This window comes from Mastomys coucha, unplaced genomic scaffold, assembly GCF_008632895.1.
Source record: "Mastomys coucha isolate ucsf_1 unplaced genomic scaffold, UCSF_Mcou_1 pScaffold20, whole genome shotgun sequence".
Classification (NCBI taxonomy): domain Eukaryota; kingdom Metazoa; phylum Chordata; class Mammalia; order Rodentia; family Muridae; genus Mastomys; species Mastomys coucha.
Genome location: NW_022196903.1, coordinates 26,555,233 through 26,575,032, shown reverse-complemented (window position 1 = coordinate 26,575,032; position 19,800 = coordinate 26,555,233). Strand labels below are relative to the sequence as shown.

Sequence of the window (19,800 nt, the reverse complement as noted above, 5' to 3'; positions counted from 1 at the left end):
CCCTGCTCCCCCGCCCGCCGCGCTCCAGGGCGGAGTTTCCTCCTCTGCTTATTGTTCGCAGCCCAGCGCCCGCCCAGCCGCCGCCCCGCCCGACCCCGCTGCCGCTGTGGGCGAGCTCCTGGGGGAGGGGGCGGAGGCCAGCGCGGACGGGACGGGGCGGGAGTCATCGCGGCAACGTGCGCGGAGCCGCAGCCGCGCAGACACCGCCCGGGCCGCAGCCAACTTCGCTCCTCGCTGCTGGCTCCGCGTCCCAGTCCAGCTCTGCGGCAGGCAGGAGGAGTCGCTGGATCGCGACTCCGGAGTTCGCGACTGTCGCCAGGCCTCCCCCAGCGGCGCCGACGCTCCCGCCGTCCAGACGCGCGACCCTGCGCCAGCGCCGCAGCCACCTGCTCCGAGTCCCCGGGCGAGCACAACCATGCGCCCCACTCCAGCGCTCTCCGCGCTGCTGCTGCCACTGGTGCTGCTACTGTCGCCTCCATCTCTCTCCCAGGACTCTGGTGAGTGAACAGCCCTGGCTCTGCCGGGACCGTTGGTCATTCCCTTCTGCCCCAAGCCTGGTGGGGCTCCAGGGAAGCCCGCTGCACCGCGTGGTCGGACTGCTGGCAGCCTCTCCGGCGGGGCCGCACGCAGAGAGGCACCATCCACGCCCCCTCCAAATTGGTGAACGCCGCAGGTGCGGGGCCAGATCGTGGATTTACCCCTAGTCTTCACTGGTGCAGCGTGAGCCGGAGCTTGTGAGATTGTAAAGGGGGCATTTGGTGGGTTCGCTGGAAAAAGGGGGGAGAACTTTGGGTTGTGGGGAGGTTCCAGATTCGCGCGGGACCACCAGAATACGATTTCTCTTTCTCGTGTTTGGGGCGACCAGGGACTATATTGCTAGGTCGTTGAAACTAAGCAAAGCGACGGGCAGGGAGCACAAGAAGGAGCCTCTTGAAGCTGACCGCAAACACCTAAATGCCCACGCGTGCTTCTTGTCCTAGCGCCTTTTCTTAAGCCTGTCCCGGGTCGGATGGAGTGCTCTTTCCAGGGTCCCAGAGTCTGGTTCATTGGGGACCTTGCCTTCATGTTGCCAAAGGACCGGATTCTTTCTCAGAACAAGGCCAGGCTGGTGGGCCCCTCCCACCCCTTTGTGTAAACAAGAAACTTCTTTCACAAATGTGGTTTGAGCTGTGTCTTAGTAGTACCTCAGGCACCCATCTCTCATCAGACGCAGCTTGGCGACAGTCGCACTACCTTCTTTCTGGAGGTGAAATGTTGCTTTCTGTTTGAGAGGTCAGGCAGGGTCTGCCAACGTAACTAGAGCAGGTATCCCCCAAATCCCTGCCAAATAGCTGAGAGACTCATCCCAAGAGAGAAGAGCACGTTTCATAACGGAGTAACCTATTCTTCCTGAGCAGGTACCTGCTGGGAGAAAGTAGCGAGGGGAAGCTTTCCAGGGTCAGAAGTAGTGTGGTGACCGCCCAGGCCGGGAAGGGACTCTACTGATGTGGGAGTTAGTGTTGGGGAAACAGGATTCTGCAGAACAATGAGCGATGGCAGGGTGGTGAGGACTGGTCCTCAGGGAATGGAGGTTTAAGCCTCCGGAGGGTGGCCTGAAGGGGAAGAGTCCTCCCATTGGGGGAAGGGCCTGTGTTCCTTGAGGAGGGGTGCAATTCGAGGACGATGGAAAGAACTTGGACGGTCACAGTCCACAGCTGGCACAATCAGAAGGGACCACAAATTTGTGGAGTGCCTTGGCGACTTCACGGTGCATCTTCAACATGCAGTCGTTTGGAGAGGGAGCCCCTAGTACCATTCAAAAGCCAGATGGGCTAGTTAGTCCACAGTGATTCTGATCTTACAGAAGCCAAGCTTAGAGAAGATACAGGCTAAAGGGAGATGCCTCGAAGCCATCAGTGAACTGCTCCCAACCTGGTCCATGGACATCAAGGCTGGGGTTCTTGTCTGGCACCTGAGAACTGCCTAGGAACCATGTCTGCTGAGGATCCCTCTCCAGACTCTACCGCAGGGACAGTTCCTAGTCAGAGATCATTATGTGCAAACAAATGTGTCCAGAAACCTGGCCTTGTTCCAAGCAGCAAGTCTGAGCATCACTGAGCCCTGGATACCCAAACCCCGAAAGGTCATTTTTACAGTATGTGGCAAAATAGAGACCCTCTTTAACAGTGTTTGGTGGTGAGGAGGAACGATTACATTGATGACGAGGATAGCAAACTGATTATGATGATGATGATGAATTACATCCAGGTCAAAAAAGGCTTAGGAGGCAAACCTGGGGTTGGGTTGTGGTGGTTTTACACTCTCCTCTAGGCCAGCTTCCTTGGTGGCCGTCATCAGCCATACCTCCCCGGAGCCCCACCTCAGTTGGTGGAATTCTATGATGAGATGTAGGCCTACAGTGCAAGTCTCTGTAACAAAGGAATTATCTGGACAGGTCTCTAGCTTTCCTCCTAAGCTGGTGGCTTGAACTCACCCTGGAGGTAAACAACCTTTATCCTGGGATCCTTTCTGGGCTTTTCCTTTGCCACAGGGCAAGTCAGACCTTTGCACTCCACTTTCCTATCTGTAAAGTAGGATAGAGGAACAGAAGGGGACCTCTGTTTCCACTGTTGTAGATGTCTTGGCTTCCATGGCCCTTGGCTGATGAAAAGAGAGACCAATTTAGTTCTCTCCAGCTGATAGCCATTTGATGGATAAATCCCGGGCAGGAGAAAGGCTGGTTGACATGGAGGGAACTCTCAGACTGGGCCCCACACTTGTGTGCCTGTGGACGAGGCAGTGACCTTCCCAAGCCTAGGCTTCCTACTGAAGTGATCACAAACCTGCTTTGTAGGTTGTCTTCCTCTGATGAGCCACAGTAAGGGTAACAGGTTTAACGTTGTAGCCAATTCACCAAGAGCAGCAGCAGCAGCAGCTTGGTACTGCCGTGTATTGAATGGGTGTATTGGGCGCTTGATGGGCTTGAGACACCCCGAGCATCGGGATTCTGCAGATGTTGGTGAGTGGCAGTCAGTGTGTGACTTGCTTCCTAAGAGGCAAGGGGAAGCTGTCTTAATGAGCCCTGTGAGGACTGTGAAGAGCTTCCTGGGGTGTTTTTGCATGGATATTTTAAAATAAAAAAGGATCTGCAGGGGGTGGGAAAGCTCTTCCTAGGGTCACTAAGCTAGGATGAATTGTAAGGTGTTTGGGGGAAAAGCAGGCTGGGGGATGGGAGCCACTCTAGGGGGTTTGAGGTGTGGGCTCTGTGAAGAATTCAGTAGGGGAGGGAACCAGCTGCTGGGTTGAATTGAAGGTTCCAGAAGTAGGGAGGGGGCAGGGGTTTTCTGACAGGATTCACTCTGAGGTATGCATCAACAAAGTTAGCCAGGCTGAGAGCAGCAATCACTAAAGGCACAGAGGCTTCAGGTGGGGTGTGGCCTCCCGGGGTGGGACAGAGACCAGCAGTTTAAAGTCCTCAGGAGGTCACGCTGGATGTGTGGAATGTTAGACTCAGGTGAAGAGAGCCTGAGAGTCTGCCTCTCTTCCTGGGGCCTCTCCATCCACACGGAGGAGACTACCTTTGGAAGCTGAGGGGGAGGGACCACGAGGTTAGAGTCCCCTGGGGAGGAGGCTGCTGAATGGGTTGTCTTTTGAGCTCGTGGAGCCCCGTTAGGCTCCATACCCCACTGTGCTGCCTCTCCACCCGTAGATCCTTTAGAGAACGGGGATCTTGTGCTGAGCATGTGTTCCTTGGCTGTAGACCTGAAAGGGAATCCAGGCAGCTTGACTCCTTCCTGGGCATTGATGTCTATACCTACTGGACTCCTTTACCAGTTGTGTCCTGGGAACCAGTCTCTGCTCCAGCCAGTGCTGCTCTGCTTAGCCATCTGAGCTGGCCTGGAGACCCAGCAGACCTAGGGCTTGGAGGACTTTCAGCTCTGGGCTCTGTTCTTATTTGTGCCCAGACTGTCTGTCTGAGTCAGGGCAAGGAGCTCAGTTGGTATGGTTTCCTGTCGCAGCCTGTTCCCAGAAACACTGTGGGACAAGTCTTTCTGTGGTGTGTCTCATCCACTTGTGAGGCTGTGAAAGATCCAAGGAAGTGTCATATCTGGGACCATGTCTCCCCGGGGCCCCAAAAGCCTAAGTATGTCCTTTAAATAAAGGCTTCAAAGCCAGATGTAGTGGGACTTGTCAGTCCTAGCATTCAAAAGTGAGGGGATCTGAGTCCCAGGTCAGCTACATAGTGGGACCATGTCTCAAACAAACAAACAAACAACAAAAAAAAAAACCTTTCAAGAAAATAATCTACTCAAAAGGTACATTATGGTATGGGGACATGCTTGAACTCTCAGTTCAGCTCCTAGCGCTGAATAAACCCGGCATAGTAGTACAAATCTCTAATTCAAGCACTTGGGGGGCTGATGCAGGGCCATCAGAAGTTGAAAGTCATTGGTTTCATAGGAAACTGGAGATCAGCCTGAGATACATGAGACCCTGTCTCAAAAAGCAACGCATGGTAAGGAGCTTCTCATTTGCAGTAATGCTTGAGATAAGGTTCCTTTAAGTTCCACTGCTTTCTCAAAGTGGAATTAGGAACTGAGTAGGGAGCTCAAGTAGTGGAGCGCTTGCTTAGCGTACCACAAAGTCCTGAGTCCAATCCCCAGTACCACAGAAAGTGAGCATAGTCGCACGCCTGTGTAATACTAGTATTTGGGAGGTGGAGGAAGGGAGAATAGTAAGTTCTAGGTCAGCCCAGGCTACAGGCAACCCCATCTCAAAGTAAAAAAAAAAAAATGTGAATAACGAATCCAATTGCCCAAGGGTAGTTTCTATACCATCACTGCATAACTGTTCTAAGATAGAATCCAGGGGCTGAGAGCCCTTGGAACTCACCTACTAGAATTCACTTATTTTTCAGATGAGAGGTATAGACCAAGGAGGAGGGACATTGCCTCGTTCTGGGTGTTCCCAAGGGCTTGGTAAGAGACAACTGTGTACAGGTGTGTGTGGCTGTAGAAGTGAATTCAGCCTTTTTTGGTGCCATTTCTCTTCTGGGGACTGGAGGAATCTAGTGAAGGTTGAGTAATGTAGCCTTTAACTAAATCTGTCCCTTCGTGTCTGCCATTAAGGTAACTGAAGCTTGGTGTTATCTGACCGAACCTCCAAGTACAGTCACAAAGCTGGTGGCCTGAGTTGTGATGGTGTATGCCAGTGTCCGAATGGGCCTGAGAGCTCCTGTGGCATCCACAGCCTCCAGCCAGTACCTGCAACAAACGGGTGGTCAAAGAAATGCTCACAGGAGGAGTGGCCTCATCAATAACTTTCTAACCCTCATCTCCCCGAATCTGAGACACAGGCCCACCAATATAGTCACTGTGTTGGCCTCTGGGCCACCAGTTCTTCCTTTTCCTTCTTCTGCCCCTACCCTCTCAGCACATACCACCACCACCCTCTCTCTTCCTTTGTACCCTCACCCCCTCGGGTCAGCCACCTCGCACTTCCCTAGGGCCAGGGTGCAGGGTGGCACCCCGTCCGCCAATTGTCATAGCCGGAAAGCTACATGCCTCAATCCAAGGGTAGAGAATTGTGAGGGCTGGCTGACCAAGCCTCCTTCAGCCCATGTTGGGGTGCAGGAGGCCCCCTTAAAGAACGAGGCCCCTGAGGGCTCTGGGGCAACCAAGGGCCTGCTGTTGCTGCTGTGTGAGTTCAAACCTTGAAACTGTCTGACTGGTCAGGGTAGTCGGGGCAATACTGTGACATGGCCTAGGCATTCTGTGATCTCTAAGTACACAGCCAATGTCTGAGGCTTCCGCCACGAAGCTCAAACCCACAGAGCTTAGCCTGGCTGCAAAGCTCTTGAGACTCCAACTAACTGGATGCCCCTGCTGCTCTCTGAGAGCATCCTCACGAGTGTCACAGAGGCTGGGGGAGCACAAGTTTGCCCCTGGGTAGCCTCTATTTTTGTCCATTCCAGAGAAGAGTAGTTGAGGCACACGGACGTACAGTCAGTCGGTCACCTAACAACGTCTTTCCTCAAACATTCTCAGGCTCCCTCTTCTTACTTCAAAACTTCTTTTATTTTTTTTAGAGTGTTTCACAGAACTCCAGCTGGCCTGGAGCTCTCCTGTGTAAGCTTGATTGTCTTCTGCTCCTGCCTCCACCTCTAGGTGTGTATCACTGTGACCAACGGTTTACACGGTGCTGGAGACTGAATGCACAGGCTTCAGGCATGCTAGACAAGCATTCTTCCAACTGACCCACACCCTGCCCGTGTCACCTTCTTGAGACAGCTTCCCAGGACATATAACCCACCTCCATTTCCTTGCCCACGATGCTCTCTCCCATTGCACGCCCCGCCTCTCTCTGTCTCTGTCTTTCTCTTTTCTCTCTCTCTCCTGCTAGACCAGCAGTTTTCAACCTGTGAGTCATGACCCTTTAACAGGGATTGCATATCAGATATTTACATTACAATTTATAACAGTAGCAAAATTATACTTACGAAGTAGCAATAGAAATAACGGTTATGGCCAGGCAGTGGTGGTGCACGCCTTTAATCCCAGCACTTGGAAGGCAGAGGCAGTCGGATTTCTGAGTTTGAGGCCACCCTGGTCTACAGAGTGAGTTCCAGGACAGCCAGGGCTATACAGAGAAACCCTGTCTCAAAAAAACAAAAAGAAAAGGAAAAAAGAAAAAAGAAATAACAGTTATGGTTGGGGGTCACCACGATGTGAGGACCTGGATTAAAGGGTTGCAGCATTAGGAAGGTTGAGAAACACTGCTACACTGTATCATGAGGGCAGAAACTTTTGTTAGTACTGTAGCCATAGCCTCTAGAAAAGTCCCTGGCCATAGCCTCTAGAAAAGTCCCTGGCCCATAGTAGATGTTCAATAAATACTTGCTGAGTGATTGAGTCTTGTGTACCAGCTCTGTACCCTCCACTCCTGACCTGAGTCCAGAATGGTGGAGGTGGCAGGCAGGAGCTGGCCAGGGATCTTGAAGAAATAGACAAGCGAACATGAACCGGAACAGGGAGACTCCCAGGGAGAGAGCCACAGTTCAGTAACCTCCAGTCTCCTGTGTGGCTGGCTGTGTGGTCCTCACCCTAACAAGTCCATCAGTGGAGACAGCATCTACAACAAGTCATATTGTTCTCATATTGGAATTTCAGAGTACTGCAGTGTTGATTCTGCCCTCATTAGCTCACAGCCGTACGGTCCAGGATAGGATTCCACCTGTCAGGACAAAAGGAAGAAATAAGAACACCGCTGTAGCTCCTCCTTTGAGGGTATCTACCCAAAACTTCAAATGACTTTTCCAAGAGCATTTTAGCTAAACAGAATGTAATCACATGCTGATATCTAACAGCAAGAGAATCGGGAAAGAGCACTTTCCTTCAAAAAGAGTGACTTTTATTTGACCAAAAATAGTTACATTGTAAAGAAGCAGAGATGGCTATGGGCAGTAGGCACCTGGCAAGTCCTACTGGTGTTGGCTACAGGCAGTAGGCGCCTGGCAAGTCCTACTGGTGTGCTTATTTGTGGCCGCCTCAGGCTGCTTGTGGCTTTAGTCAGCCCTCCTTTCCCTGGCATGTCAGGGTCCAACTGTGCAGAAGGGAAAGAGAATTAATTGGTTTCTCCATGGCCTTAGGTATTGATGTCTCTGACCTCAGTGCAGTCCAAAGTTTGGAGAGTCTAGGTGTGGGGTACTGAGGGAGAGGTATCTTTTAAGGCAGAGAAACCGGTTCCCCCAATCCAGGCTCCTCTGTCCTTAGCTAGGCCACTTATCCAGTTGTCCTGAAATTTCCCATGAACTGCAGGGCAGGCACAGGGGAGAACCTGGGTTCCCGCACTGGCCTCAGGCTAGGATCAGAATATCTCTGCATGCATGTGCATGAGTAGAGTACACACTCAGATACACACACCACACCACACACACACTACTTCCCCTCATGTTTCCATGTATTACATGTATAGGCAGAGGCCAAGATCCTCTTAGTCCAGCACCAAACTGCACCTAGGCTTCAGGAAAACCCAGATTGACAAAATGCCAAAAGATGAGGAGAGCGCCCTCTAGGATCTTTGTGTTAGGAGGTGAGACCAATGACTTACACGCCTGACAGAGGTTCTCTGGGCAGTCACCTAGGGGATACCAAGAGCTTAGGGGGTATACCTGAAAGAAAATTAAGAGTTTTCTTATCATTTTCATCTGGGAGCAGGTTTGTGTCTATCCATTGAGCATAACTGCATTTGTCTGTTCTATATGGGAGTTCCTTTGAGAAAAAAATGTTTTACTGTCAGAGAAAGGTAAATGGAGACATGCTGATACAATGTCCCAGACTTTGGAGTTACAGGCTTGGGATTTAGCCTCCACTTTGCCTCTCAGTTGGTAGCCCGTGACCTTGAACTTGCTCCTGGGCCTTGTTTCCCAGTCAGAGTAATGAACCCATTCCCCAACAGTACTGGTCAAATAGAGTCACAGAAGTGGTGTGTCCCTGCATGGCAAGCATAAGTATATGCATTTTCTCAGGGACAGTCCTAGCTTGTTGTGGGATGTAATTAAGTAGATCCCACTCCTGGTACCTTCCACCCATAGGAACTTCATAAGGTCAAGCTTTGTCCTTCAGGGCCAAGGTGACTATCTCATGGCCAGGTTACTAGGACCACCGTTTGAGGGTTAGTTACAACCCCAGATGAGAATGTTCAGAGGAACTTGGCTTAGCTAGCAGGTGCTCTAGACTCTAGTTCCCACCTTCCTGGTTCCCACCCAAATGTTTCTCACCCTAGCCCTGGGCAGTCAGTGGGTGGTCTTCTCACCTTTAGGTGTTATTGTCAATGCAGGCTTCCCTGAAGCCACAGGTGTGCTGACCTTGGGAGGCCTCAAGGTTGTGGTCTGGGCTCCCATGACCCCTCTTCCACAAGGATAAATGTCCATGTGATTGGCTGATGGTTTCCCTGGCCAGCCCTGCAGGATATCTGCCAGGTCCCTTTTCAGTTCCTCCAAGCAGCTTCCTTCCTGGTATCAACCTACCCTACCAAGACTCCAGCTCCTCTTTCTAGTGATCCCGTCTGCCATCTAAGCATGGCGTGGTGGGCTTGTGGGCTTATGGGCTTCCAGCTCCACATTTCCCTACTCTGGCAATGGGGTGGGGCAGGTAGAGGGTGGGAAGGGAGATATACAAGCTGCAGCCCTCCTTCTGAGAGCCTGCAAGGGTGTGGGGAGGGGAAGGGGAAGGGGATATTTTCCTACAAAGCAGAGAAGAGGGAGAAAGGGTGAAAGACAGTTTAAAGTTCTCACCGATCTGTGTGCCCCAGCATTGCAGTCAGGGCACCATTGCACGCCTCGGTTTACCCAAATGGTAAGTCAGGGCTAGCATCACAGCAGACTGCGTTTGTATTTTCACAGTGCATAAAACAAGCCGCTTACCAAACTGTTTGGAAAGAACATTAGATTAGACTGGCTCTCACCGAATGCTTGGTCAGTGAGATTAAAAGGGAAACCATGGTGCAAAGTTGAAGTGTCACTTACTCTTTCCCTTCATTGAGGTTTAGTGCCAATCGATCAATCAATCATCAATCAATCTCCCTCCCTCCCTCTCTTCATCACCTCCCCCCCACCTTGTTTTTTTGAGACAGGGTTTCTCTTTGTACCCTTGGGCTGTCCTGGAGCTTGCTGTGTAGACCAAGCTGGCCTTGAACTCAGAGATCCACCTGCCTTTGCTTCTGAGTGCTGGGACTAAAGGTGTGCACCACCATCGCTGGCTCTAAATACAGTCTCATGTTTTCATTCCTACTGACTTGACTGTAGCATAGCACCCCTCATATAATGTAGCATTGAATAGAAATTACGTTTCTCTTTTTAAGAGAACATATATATTGCTGGGAGTAGTGGCGTGTGCCGTTAATCCCAGCATTTGGGAGGCAGAGGCAGGCGATCTCTATGAATTTGAGGCCAATCTGCTCTCCATATCGAGTTCTAGGCTAGTCAAGGTTATATATACAGTGAGACCCTGTCTCAAAACACACACACACACACACACACACACACACACGCACACGGTGGGAAGAAGGTGAGAACATGTATTTTGTGAACTACTCAAGCTTCCCCGGGACATTTGGAGATAGGCAGTGTCTCCACTGGCTGTCTTCAGTGTACATTCCAGACAGTCTGTAAAGACCTGGACCACACTGCAAAGTCATCAGTGAAAATACTTTGACCTAGGGGTGGCTGGCAAAAGAGAAAACGAAACCCCAGAGACGTCTTCCAGAGGGTTTCTAGGAAATCATGTGGGAACCCAGGCTTATGAAGGTGCTTGGACCAGGGATATGAGAACAGGTTGAATTAAGTCTTGGAGCACTCTCTGGGTGTTAGCCAGGCTTGCTCCATAGCAGACGTGGGAAGGGCTATTAAAAGGGGCGGGGGCGGGGATGCAGCTCAGTTGGTAGAGAGTTTGCAGGGTACACAGTCCTAGGTTTGGTCCTCAGTACCAACTAAACCCAGCAGAGCATCAACCTGGCTGTGAGAGGCCAACACCTGTAATACTAGCACTGGGAAGGTGGAGACAGGAGGATCAGAAGTTCAAACTCACCCTTAACTACATAGAGTTTGAAGATAGCTAAATCTACATGAGGCCCTGTCAAAACAAACAAACAAACAAAAACAACCAAACAAAAAACCGTAAAACAAACAAACAAACAAAAACTGTGTTTGTGGACCCTTGTTTCGGTTTTGAGTTCCCTGCTGGCCAACAATTTTCTGGTTGCTTTTGGCTGCACTTTCCCTCTCTTGCCTCTTACCCCAATTCCTGTAACACCTCCTGGGTATCTCAGGTCCCAGGTGTGTGTGGGGGGGGTGGGGGGGAGACATTCTGGAGCAGGGACACATACTGAAGAGCTGGTTAAGCAGGGGTCAGGCTAAGCCAAACGGTAACCACAGGGAGCCACTGGCTGGCATTAGCTTTCCTAGCTGCAGCTGTCCCCTGTGTCACTCCCCCAACTGACTCAGGACAAGGAGCACCCCTTGCTTAAGCAGGTTCAGTCCCCACTCCAGCCTGAGTGCAAACAAAGTGCAATGTGTCCCCTGTCTACTTGTCTTGCACTGTTGGGACACAGTCCAATTAGGAGCACCCCACACTTGCCTCTTCTTGTAAGGTCACCCTGGTTCTGGCTTTGTGGACTCTGAGGGCTAAGGACTCCGAGGGCCTGAGCTGTGGCTCAGGAGAGGCAGAGGATGGGACCTCATGGTCTGTTCTCCTTCCCCTGGGCTTGCTGGGGTGGTGCGGGGGTAGGCACTGAGGCAGGACATTTTCCGAGTTTACCCCCTCAAGCTCTGGTAGAACCTGAGAGTTCTGTCCTGTGTGCTCACAGAATCCATTCACAGTAAGAGATTCCAGGACACCTTAGGACAATCACAAGGACATGCCAGCCACAGCTCTCCCCCGGGGCCCTCTATAACTACAGCTATGGCTGTTCATGTGTGCTGCTCGAGTAATATGTGGCCGAGAGACATGGTTGGCAGGGGGAATAAGGAGAGATGGATTATGGGAGCTCAAGATTGTATGGTGGAACAGGGAAAGAAGGAAGGCTGGCTTGTAGTAGAGGCTGTTCCACCTGGACGGACAGACAGTGTGAAGTCTTCTGTTGGCCTCAGTTTTCTCATCTGCAAATAGGGCACAGATGGAGCAGTTCCTGGGGGTCTTTTCAATTTGCTTGGACTCATCTGATGATATGACTTGATATGTGGATACACCCAAGGAGGGGGACCTAGGAACACACCATATTGATATTCTGACCTACTGTGGATGGATGCCTTCAGGGGAAGTGTCCTGCTTAGGACAGTCTGGGATGCTGCCGACCACTGGGTCACAGTGGAGGACACAAGTGCCCGCTCATAGTGTCATGGAAGCCTCCCTCCTTCTCACTGTGGGTCAAATGAGTCCCTTCCCCCATCTGTCTAACATCTAAAAGAGGCAGGAGCTGGGGTTGGTAGCCCAGGGCTATTCATGTTTCAAGGCAAGGATAAATAGCTGTATTGGACCACAGGGTTTCTAGATGGCAAAGAAAAGCGACTCTGGCCATCTGTCAGAGTCAGAGTCAATTTCTCAGTTGTTGGGGTGGGATCAAGTGGTACCCAGGGTTCCCTGGCTCTTATATGACTGTGAGATGCAGGAGAAAATAATGCCAAGGGTAGGACCCAGAGGTTTGCATTCCTGATACTTCAACTTCCCCGTGGTCCTCTGTAACTCCAACTAGGGATATACATGTGTGTTGTGGGTGTATATGTGGCAGAGCGGCATGGTAGGCAGGGGGAACAAGGAGAGATCAATCATCTGAGCTCAGGATTGGGTCCTGCTGTGACGGATGAACATCAAATGCCCTGTCACTGGGCTGTATTTAGAGCTTCATTTCCTGGATTTTATTGAGAATAAAAGTACCTAGCCACTGACTGTGGAGCATTGTGGACTTAGCCACTGCCTGCCCTAGCTGCCTAGTGGCTTACTGCCTGTCCTCTGCTTACCCAGCCTGAAGGATGGGTATCAGTTTCTGTGCCTGGGTAACTCTGGGCATATCACCCCGTCCCAGCAGGCTCAAAGGGATGTCGAGACAAGCTACTTGTGCTGTTGGTCACTCTGGAATGGAAGAATCTTGGTGTGGAGCTGGCTTCACTTTCCAAATGGGACCAGGAGATGGGAGAGTGGTAGTAACTTTTCCAGTCATAGCCCTTGATTTTGGATTGGCCTGAGTGGCCTCACACAGGTGAGCCATTGACTGTGCCTGGCCTGGAAATCTATCTGGGCTCTGCTGCTACCTGCAGGGAAGCAAACTAACTGGAAATGTAAGAGAACAGAGATGGAGGTGAGGATGGGAGCGTGTGTGTGTGTGTGTGTGTGTGTGTGTGTGTGTGTGTGTGTGTGCATGCATAGGATTCTGGAAAGGGATGAAACCTTCCCTAGGCACCTCAAGGTAAACTTCAAAAGCAAGCTCCGGTGATATAAGACAGCCTGGCCCTTTCCATGACCTGGGAAACTTCAGAAGGAACATTCAGTGCAGCTTCCAATTCCTAGGAAAAGGCTGTAAAACAGCCCCCCCCCCCATCCTGTGGATGCATTTGTGTGCATAATTACTGTGGTCACGTCCTCTGTGTGATGTCATTAAACCTTGACACCCTTAAAGGGAATGAGCATGTGCTGTCTGGAAATCTGATTTCCAGTGGCTGCCTGGATCCTACGCTCACAGCCTAGGCTGAACCTGTAGAGAGAAAGCTTCCTAGACTAGTTCTGACTCTCCAATGAGTTCAGACTTGATGTTAAAAGGAGCCAGCCCTAGTAACTTAGTTATAGCCATTGACTTGGTTTGCTCGCACCCCACCCACTCTCAAAGAAGACCAGACTTTGTGTGCTCTGGCCAGTGGTCGCACTTTCCCTTCCTGGGTCCAGCTGGGGAGTTGGGCGATGGAATGTTCACTTTCTTAATTTTTGCTTCAGGATGCATCAGTTGGGGTGCTGATGAAGCCTTAGCAAAATGGTTTCCCCACACCACTCTGCCCAAAGCACAGGGGTGAAAAAAGGTGTAAATGGTGAGAATTATTCTTCAGCCAGAAGCTCATGGGTGTCTTTCCTGGAAGAGGGACGTCTGCAGACAGAACACACAAAGCTGGGAAATCTGGAAAGCGACACTTGAGGTCACTTGTGGTCACTTGTGGTCGTGACCTCTGGCTTCCACCTGATGAAAGGCAGTCATTCCCAGGGAAATTCACAGGCTCCATTTCACAGACGGAACTTTCAATCTGGTTCCCAGAGGCGACTGTTCCACAGCTGGGGATGCAGGACTTCCCTCTGGCTTCATGCCTTTGTTTGTGTCAGGCCAAGAGTGGAAGCTGGTCCCTGGCCGAGGATTCCAGGGGCCACTTCGAAACTGTAGGCATCTGGCTATGTTCACGGGACGGGGAGGTGGCGTGGGAATGATACCGTGCCCCCTCAGAAAAATATTTACCAAGGTTGTTTTTGACTGAACTGAGAAGGGAAGAATGGAGTGCCAAGTGTACATGCGCTTTGCCTCAGGAAGTGTGAGCCCTAGGCGCTCTGCTGGGAGGAGCCATCACCACAGTGAGCCAATACCACACAGCAGTAGCAGTGAGCGCCCACATAGCAGTCTAAGAACAAATGTTGCTGAAGGAGAGTGCAGTCCTCTGGTCCCGCCAGGGTTGCCTGAGTTCCAGTCCAGCTTCCTCACCTGAGAGGCTGAGAGACTCATCCGACCTAGCCACCCAAGTCTGTAGTCTGCTTCTTTGCATTGATACAAGGGAAACAAAGTAATAAAGCAGTGGTCTGGCTGGTATAGAAAGGCTGGGTCCGCCCAATATGAGAAAGCTTTAGTAAATAAACCTTGGAATAAACCTTGGTGGCTTTTTTTTTTTTTTGAGACAAGATTTTTTTTTCCTGCATAGCCCTGGCTGTCCTAGAAATTGTTCTGTAGACCAGGTTGGCCTTGAACTCAAGAGATCTCTGCCTACCTCTGCCTCCTGAGCGCTAGGACTAAAGGTGTGTGCCACCACTGCCTGACAAGAGGTAGGCAGGCTTTATAATAGGGGGGTGAATAGAAAATTGTACTATGTGAGGGTGAGTAAGACACACACACACACACACACACACACACAGAGAGAGAGAGAGAGAGAGAGAGAGAGAGAGAGAGAGATCCACACCTCTGCCTTGGTGTCTCTGCAATCACAGGTATATCAAAACATACACATTGTGCAGACCATGCACTGGTATCACTGGTCCACAGTAGGTTTTTGATCCTGGACTGGCTTCCTGGACTGGCTTCCTGTCCAGTTCCTCTTGCCTCCAGTCTTTGTGGATTTGAGACTTTCCTCAAGGTGTTTATTTGTTCTCTCTCTCTCTCTCTCCCTCTCCCTCTCCCTCTCCCTCTCCCTCTCCCTCTCCCTCTCCCTCTCCCTCTCTCTCTCTCTCTCTCTCTCTCTCTCTCTCTCATGTTCATTTTGACCCATGGTTTTCAGACAGGAAAGCCCAGGCTCTGGGAGACCCCTGCCCACGTAAATCTCAGGCCTTCCCTTGCTTTCTCTGCGGTGCCCATGGAAACTGCTATGACAGGCTGAAGGGCTCCTTTGGGAAAACCTTTTCCAGGTGCTGTCTTCTGTTGTGGCTTTGTCCAGCCACCTGTGTTGGCAGGTGGGAGGCTGGGGGAGGCAGCTGGGCCTTACCTCTGTCCCTGACCTCTGTCCCTGCCCACCACTGGCAGTGGGCAGGCTGCTCCTGGGCACCTTGCCCAGACCGACTGACTGGGATTCACATGGCCAGTAGCAGCCAAGGGATTAGGAGGCCCTGTGAGGGTGCTGTTGAAGGACACTAATGGCTCTGCTCATTCCTCCTCAGGAAGAGTCCCGCCCCTTCCCTTCTCCGGGTAGCTGTGCAGACTAGCATCCTTAGACGAAGCTTCCAATCGAGACAGAGCAGCTGTGACTGGCAGGGAAGCAGAGGCAAGGCGGGGGAAGAGCCAGAGGGAGCAGCTGTGGGCAGTCTCACAGGTAGCAGCCGGGCAGTGAGCTGGGCACAGGATGGCATTCCAGGGCCCAGGATGGCATTCCAGGCTCTTCTTTTCTTACCTTCCTCTCTGAGTCACAGAATGTTCCTAAGATTCCTGCTGAGGGCTCAAGGGTAGAGCTGGGGTGAGAGCTGGGCCTTGACCTCCCTGGAGAAGCACCAAGTGGGTGGGATATTGCTCATGCTGGGCCTCTCTGAGTTTTATCAGAAGAGATGGGAGAGATCACTGAGCTGTGACCCTAACTAGCTAGGTTCCTTACCGTCGGTGCCTTACGTGGAAACAGGGTTGCCCAGCTTCCGAGTCAGCCTTCGAACAGGCTGCTAGCTCCAGAGAGCCCCTCCCCTGTCCTCACCACTGAGTGGCAGCCAAAGGGTGGTGTGCAGAGCTAGTGGCCATGTAGAGAAGACCTGACTCCAGCTAGAGCTGGATGTACATGGGAATGGGAGCCCCTGGTACGGTTCTTCTATCCAGACCCCAGGAACAGGCCCAGCCAGCCCTGTCACTGGGCTGCCTGATGTGCACACAGATGTTCATAGGACACAGCCTGTAGTGGGCATTGCCCTGCTGTTCGCAGTGGCCTGAAGTGAGCTGGAAATGATGGAGCCAATCAGCAGCAGCAGTAGAATTGTTCCAAGCCAGGTCCACTCACCTGTCCTTAATAAGCCAATTAAAAGTGGAAGGCAGAAAAAGACTTTATTTATTGTGTCCACACTGGAAGCCTGGGGGTGGGGGGCAAAGACATTTAGCAAACTCCCAAGTCCATCTTTGGGGTTCTGAAGTGAAGGGCCAAAGATGTCCACATCTACGTGGTGCTGGTCACCACTGATTCATCAAAGATGTCCACATCTACATGGTGCTGGTCACCGCTGACTCATCACTGGCCTTCAGTCCCATCCTGCAAGATGCTGACAAGTTATTGAACTATGAGACTTAATCTCCCTGGGAGACCAGTTCTCCCTCTGGCTGGTTGGTGCCTTGCCCTTCTCCCAGCCTGAGCTCCCTGGGGAAATCCCCATTCTTTTAGGGTCCATTGTTTGAACCCTTTGATGGATTGAGAGACAAGTATGTCTTTAGACTATCTTAATTTCTGTCAGACCTGGTACAGGATACATATAAATACGGGAGGGTGTACTCGCACAGTGAAACACTGTAAGAGGAGTTAACAGTCACAAACCATGAAGTGCCAAGTGGTGGTGGTGGTAGTGGTGGTGGTGGTAAATTCAAAAAGACACAATGGGGCTGCAGATACAATTTGGTCACAAAGTGCTTCACTATCATGTGTGACATCTTTGGTTCAAATATCAGCACCTCCTGCTTTGGGAAATGGAGAGAGAAGACAGTGCAGATTTAAATAAATGTCCAGTTTTATAGTGTGTGTGTGTGTGTGTGTGTGTATGTGTACATACATGTTCATGTGTGTGAGTGTCAAGTGTGTGTGTGTGTGCATACATGTTCATGTGTGTGAGTGTCGATATGCCAAGGTATGAACCCCCATCTATTCCAATTACATCATGTTGTTGTTAGGTGGTGTGGTACATCATACTGCATACTCAACTGCACACCTTTCTACCCTATGAGCAGTGGACCTAGAGACAGAGGTCTCTTAGAGGCAGTTCCTTCACCATCAGGCGACGAAGTGTTGTCACTGGCCCATTATAAGACAGCCAGACCAAGTGAATCACTTCTTGGTCAGTCAAGCCTCTCTTCCCAAAATTATCCACTGGAGTCAAATCCCCGCCTTGGTCACCCGAATGTGTCTTGGTTGGGGTTGTCATGAACATGGGACAAATAAGAATCTGTCCTGGCAAGAAATTACGGCACATAGGAGGACTCTGCTTGTAGTGGGAGATTAGTGTGCAGAGGGAGCCTTCTAGACTGGTGAGTTCAAGGACTCTGGAGGGTTGGGAAAGCTGTCGCAGATGTGAGGATGACACTCCTGAACCAGCCAGGTCCACATGACTGTTCAGTTGACAGTTCCTAGTAGAGGTCTTGCCTGCCAGTTAACGTGACATAGGAACCAGGAAGCTAGGCACCCCAACTGGACAGTTTTTTTTTTTTAATTTATTATTCTCTCATGCAACACATCTTAACCATAGCCTCTTTTCCCTCCACTCCTCCAAGTCCCTCCCCCCACTGTGCCTCTCCCCCAGATCAACTGCTCCTCCATTTCCCTCCAGAAAGGAGCGGGCCTCTCAAACATTAGGTGGAGCTTGGTGAACCTCTCTAAATAGAGAGAAGAAGGATTATAGGAGCCAGCGGGGTGGAGGACACCAGGAGAACACAGCCCACAGAATCAACTAATCAGGGCTCATAGGGGTACACAGAGACTGATTCAACAATCACAGAGCCTGCATGGGTCCACACACTAGGTTCTCTGTGTACATGCTGTGGTTGTTTGGCTTGGGGTGTTTGCTAGACTCCTAACAGTGGAAGTGGGGGTGTCTCTGACTCTTTTGCCTGCTCTCAGGACTCTTCCTCCTACTGGGTTGCCTCATCCAGCCTTGATATGAGTGGGAAGGTTTTTAAATTAAGGAGGAAGAGGCTATTGCGAAGATGCCCTGGGACCCAACACCACCGGGCTCCAGTCACCTATTCTGGAGGGAAGGGAAACGGAAGGCAGGTTAGGTACAGTGACCTGGTGGAGCACTGGCTGACTGTACCCATCCCTGATGTCAGCTTGCACTGATAGTCCCTTGAGATCCAGGATGTATAGCCCCTGTTGGCACCTTTCCTGGAATACACTAGGTGTCTACTGGGACAGATACCTTGCAGGTGTCTGGACTGCAAGATGAATGGGCACAGTCCCTCCCTCCCAACACTAAAGAGTGTTGTTTGTTAGTAACAGCCATACAGAGGGGAAGAATCCTGCATGGTCCCATCACACCAGGCGCCTAGATCTGCTGCTAAGCTGTAGAACTTTAGGTCTGTAAACTAATCTTGACTTCTCCTTTTTGGGGGAGTAGGTAACAGGTTGCTTGTTTTCTTAGGAGTTGAGTGTATTTTCTCTGTTTGTATTCGAGTCTTTGGCTCTGCTTCTAATAGCAGGCATACGAGTGACACGGTGGGGCTCTAGGGAAATCATAGAACAGGATTTGTAGCTGGATGAAAACACAAGCTTCAATCTCCAGACCCAGGAGAAATATCACATCTGTCAATAAATGCTTGGCTGTATGCAGTTGTAAATAAAGTTTTATTGGCACACAGCCATGCTTAATTAATTTACAGTGTCATGTCTCATTGCCTTTGGGTTCACCCTGGGCAGAACTGAGTGTGAGAAAGACTTTGGGACTCACAGAAGGCAACCTCACCTCTTTTGCTGTGTCACAGTGGCTTAGTCCCTCATCTGGGACCTTCCTTGACGGCAAACACCGTCCAGTATTAACTTGTCTACTCCCAGAAGCAGTGGAGGGTCTATGCAAGCCCAAGCCCCCCTCCACTTGCTAAGGGCGGTGCAGATGTGGGGGATGAAGTTGAAGGTGGTCTGCACAGCTCTGTAGCAGGAAATAGGTATGAACAAAACTGAGGTCTGGAAATTGAAGCTGCCTCCAGTCATGGGGGCATAACTCATGGTAGTTGAGCCTTGTGAACCCACTGTTCTGGGTACTTAAAGCTAAGAGTTATTATTCTGTTCTTCCTGCCCACTGCTCACTTGGGTACAAGGGGAAAATGGAAAGTGGACAGTTGCTTGGCCACACAGCTACTGTGGAGACTTAAGTCAGACGGCTGGGCTCCTACCTACCCTCTTCCTCGGCTTTAATCTTGGCGGGACCAAGTATGGATGTGTGGCATATGGGAGCCAGGGTATCCTGCAAAGGAAAAACTGAGCAGGCCCTTGTGGGAAGCTAAATAGACCAGTGGAGAAATCATGCCAGGGCATGGCCTACGTTTTTCCGTGGTAGACAGAGTGTCCCCTCAAAAGACAAAAGAATGTAATTGCTGCTTGAGTTGAACCAAGAGCCATGATAGTTAGGGTCTTTGAGATGGGATGGATTATGTCGGGGTGGGCTCTACACCCAGCCACAGTTGTCTTTTCGAGAAGCAGAGAAGGTGGCCCTCAAGGCCGAGCTGAGGATCGTGTGTTGCTGGGAGCTGCAGGGAAGAGATGCTGCTGCTGAGCCTCCAAGGATTCACACAGACACCGATTTCAGACTTTACTCTACCAGACTGAATATTCTCCAATGTTGCTCCAATGTCTTCCTGCCTCTCAGAACCTGCCTGTGAATCAGGGGCCCAGGGAAAAATGGGCCCTGAAGACGGGAGGAC

At 51.0% G+C, this 19,800-nt stretch overlaps 1 protein-coding gene across 1 annotated transcript in view; it reads left to right on the top strand.

Moving 5' to 3' along the window:
• The first annotated feature begins 36 nt into the window (after positions 1 to 36).
• Podxl (podocalyxin like) overlaps positions 37 to 19,800 on the top strand; it is a 46,041-nt gene continuing 26,277 nt past the window's right edge. The window contains exon 1 of the mRNA XM_031381447.1: positions 37 to 497. Coding sequence (XP_031237307.1) covers positions 416 to 497 — 82 coding nt within the window. The 5' untranslated portion in view covers positions 37 to 415. The remainder of the gene's footprint in view (positions 498 to 19,800) is intronic.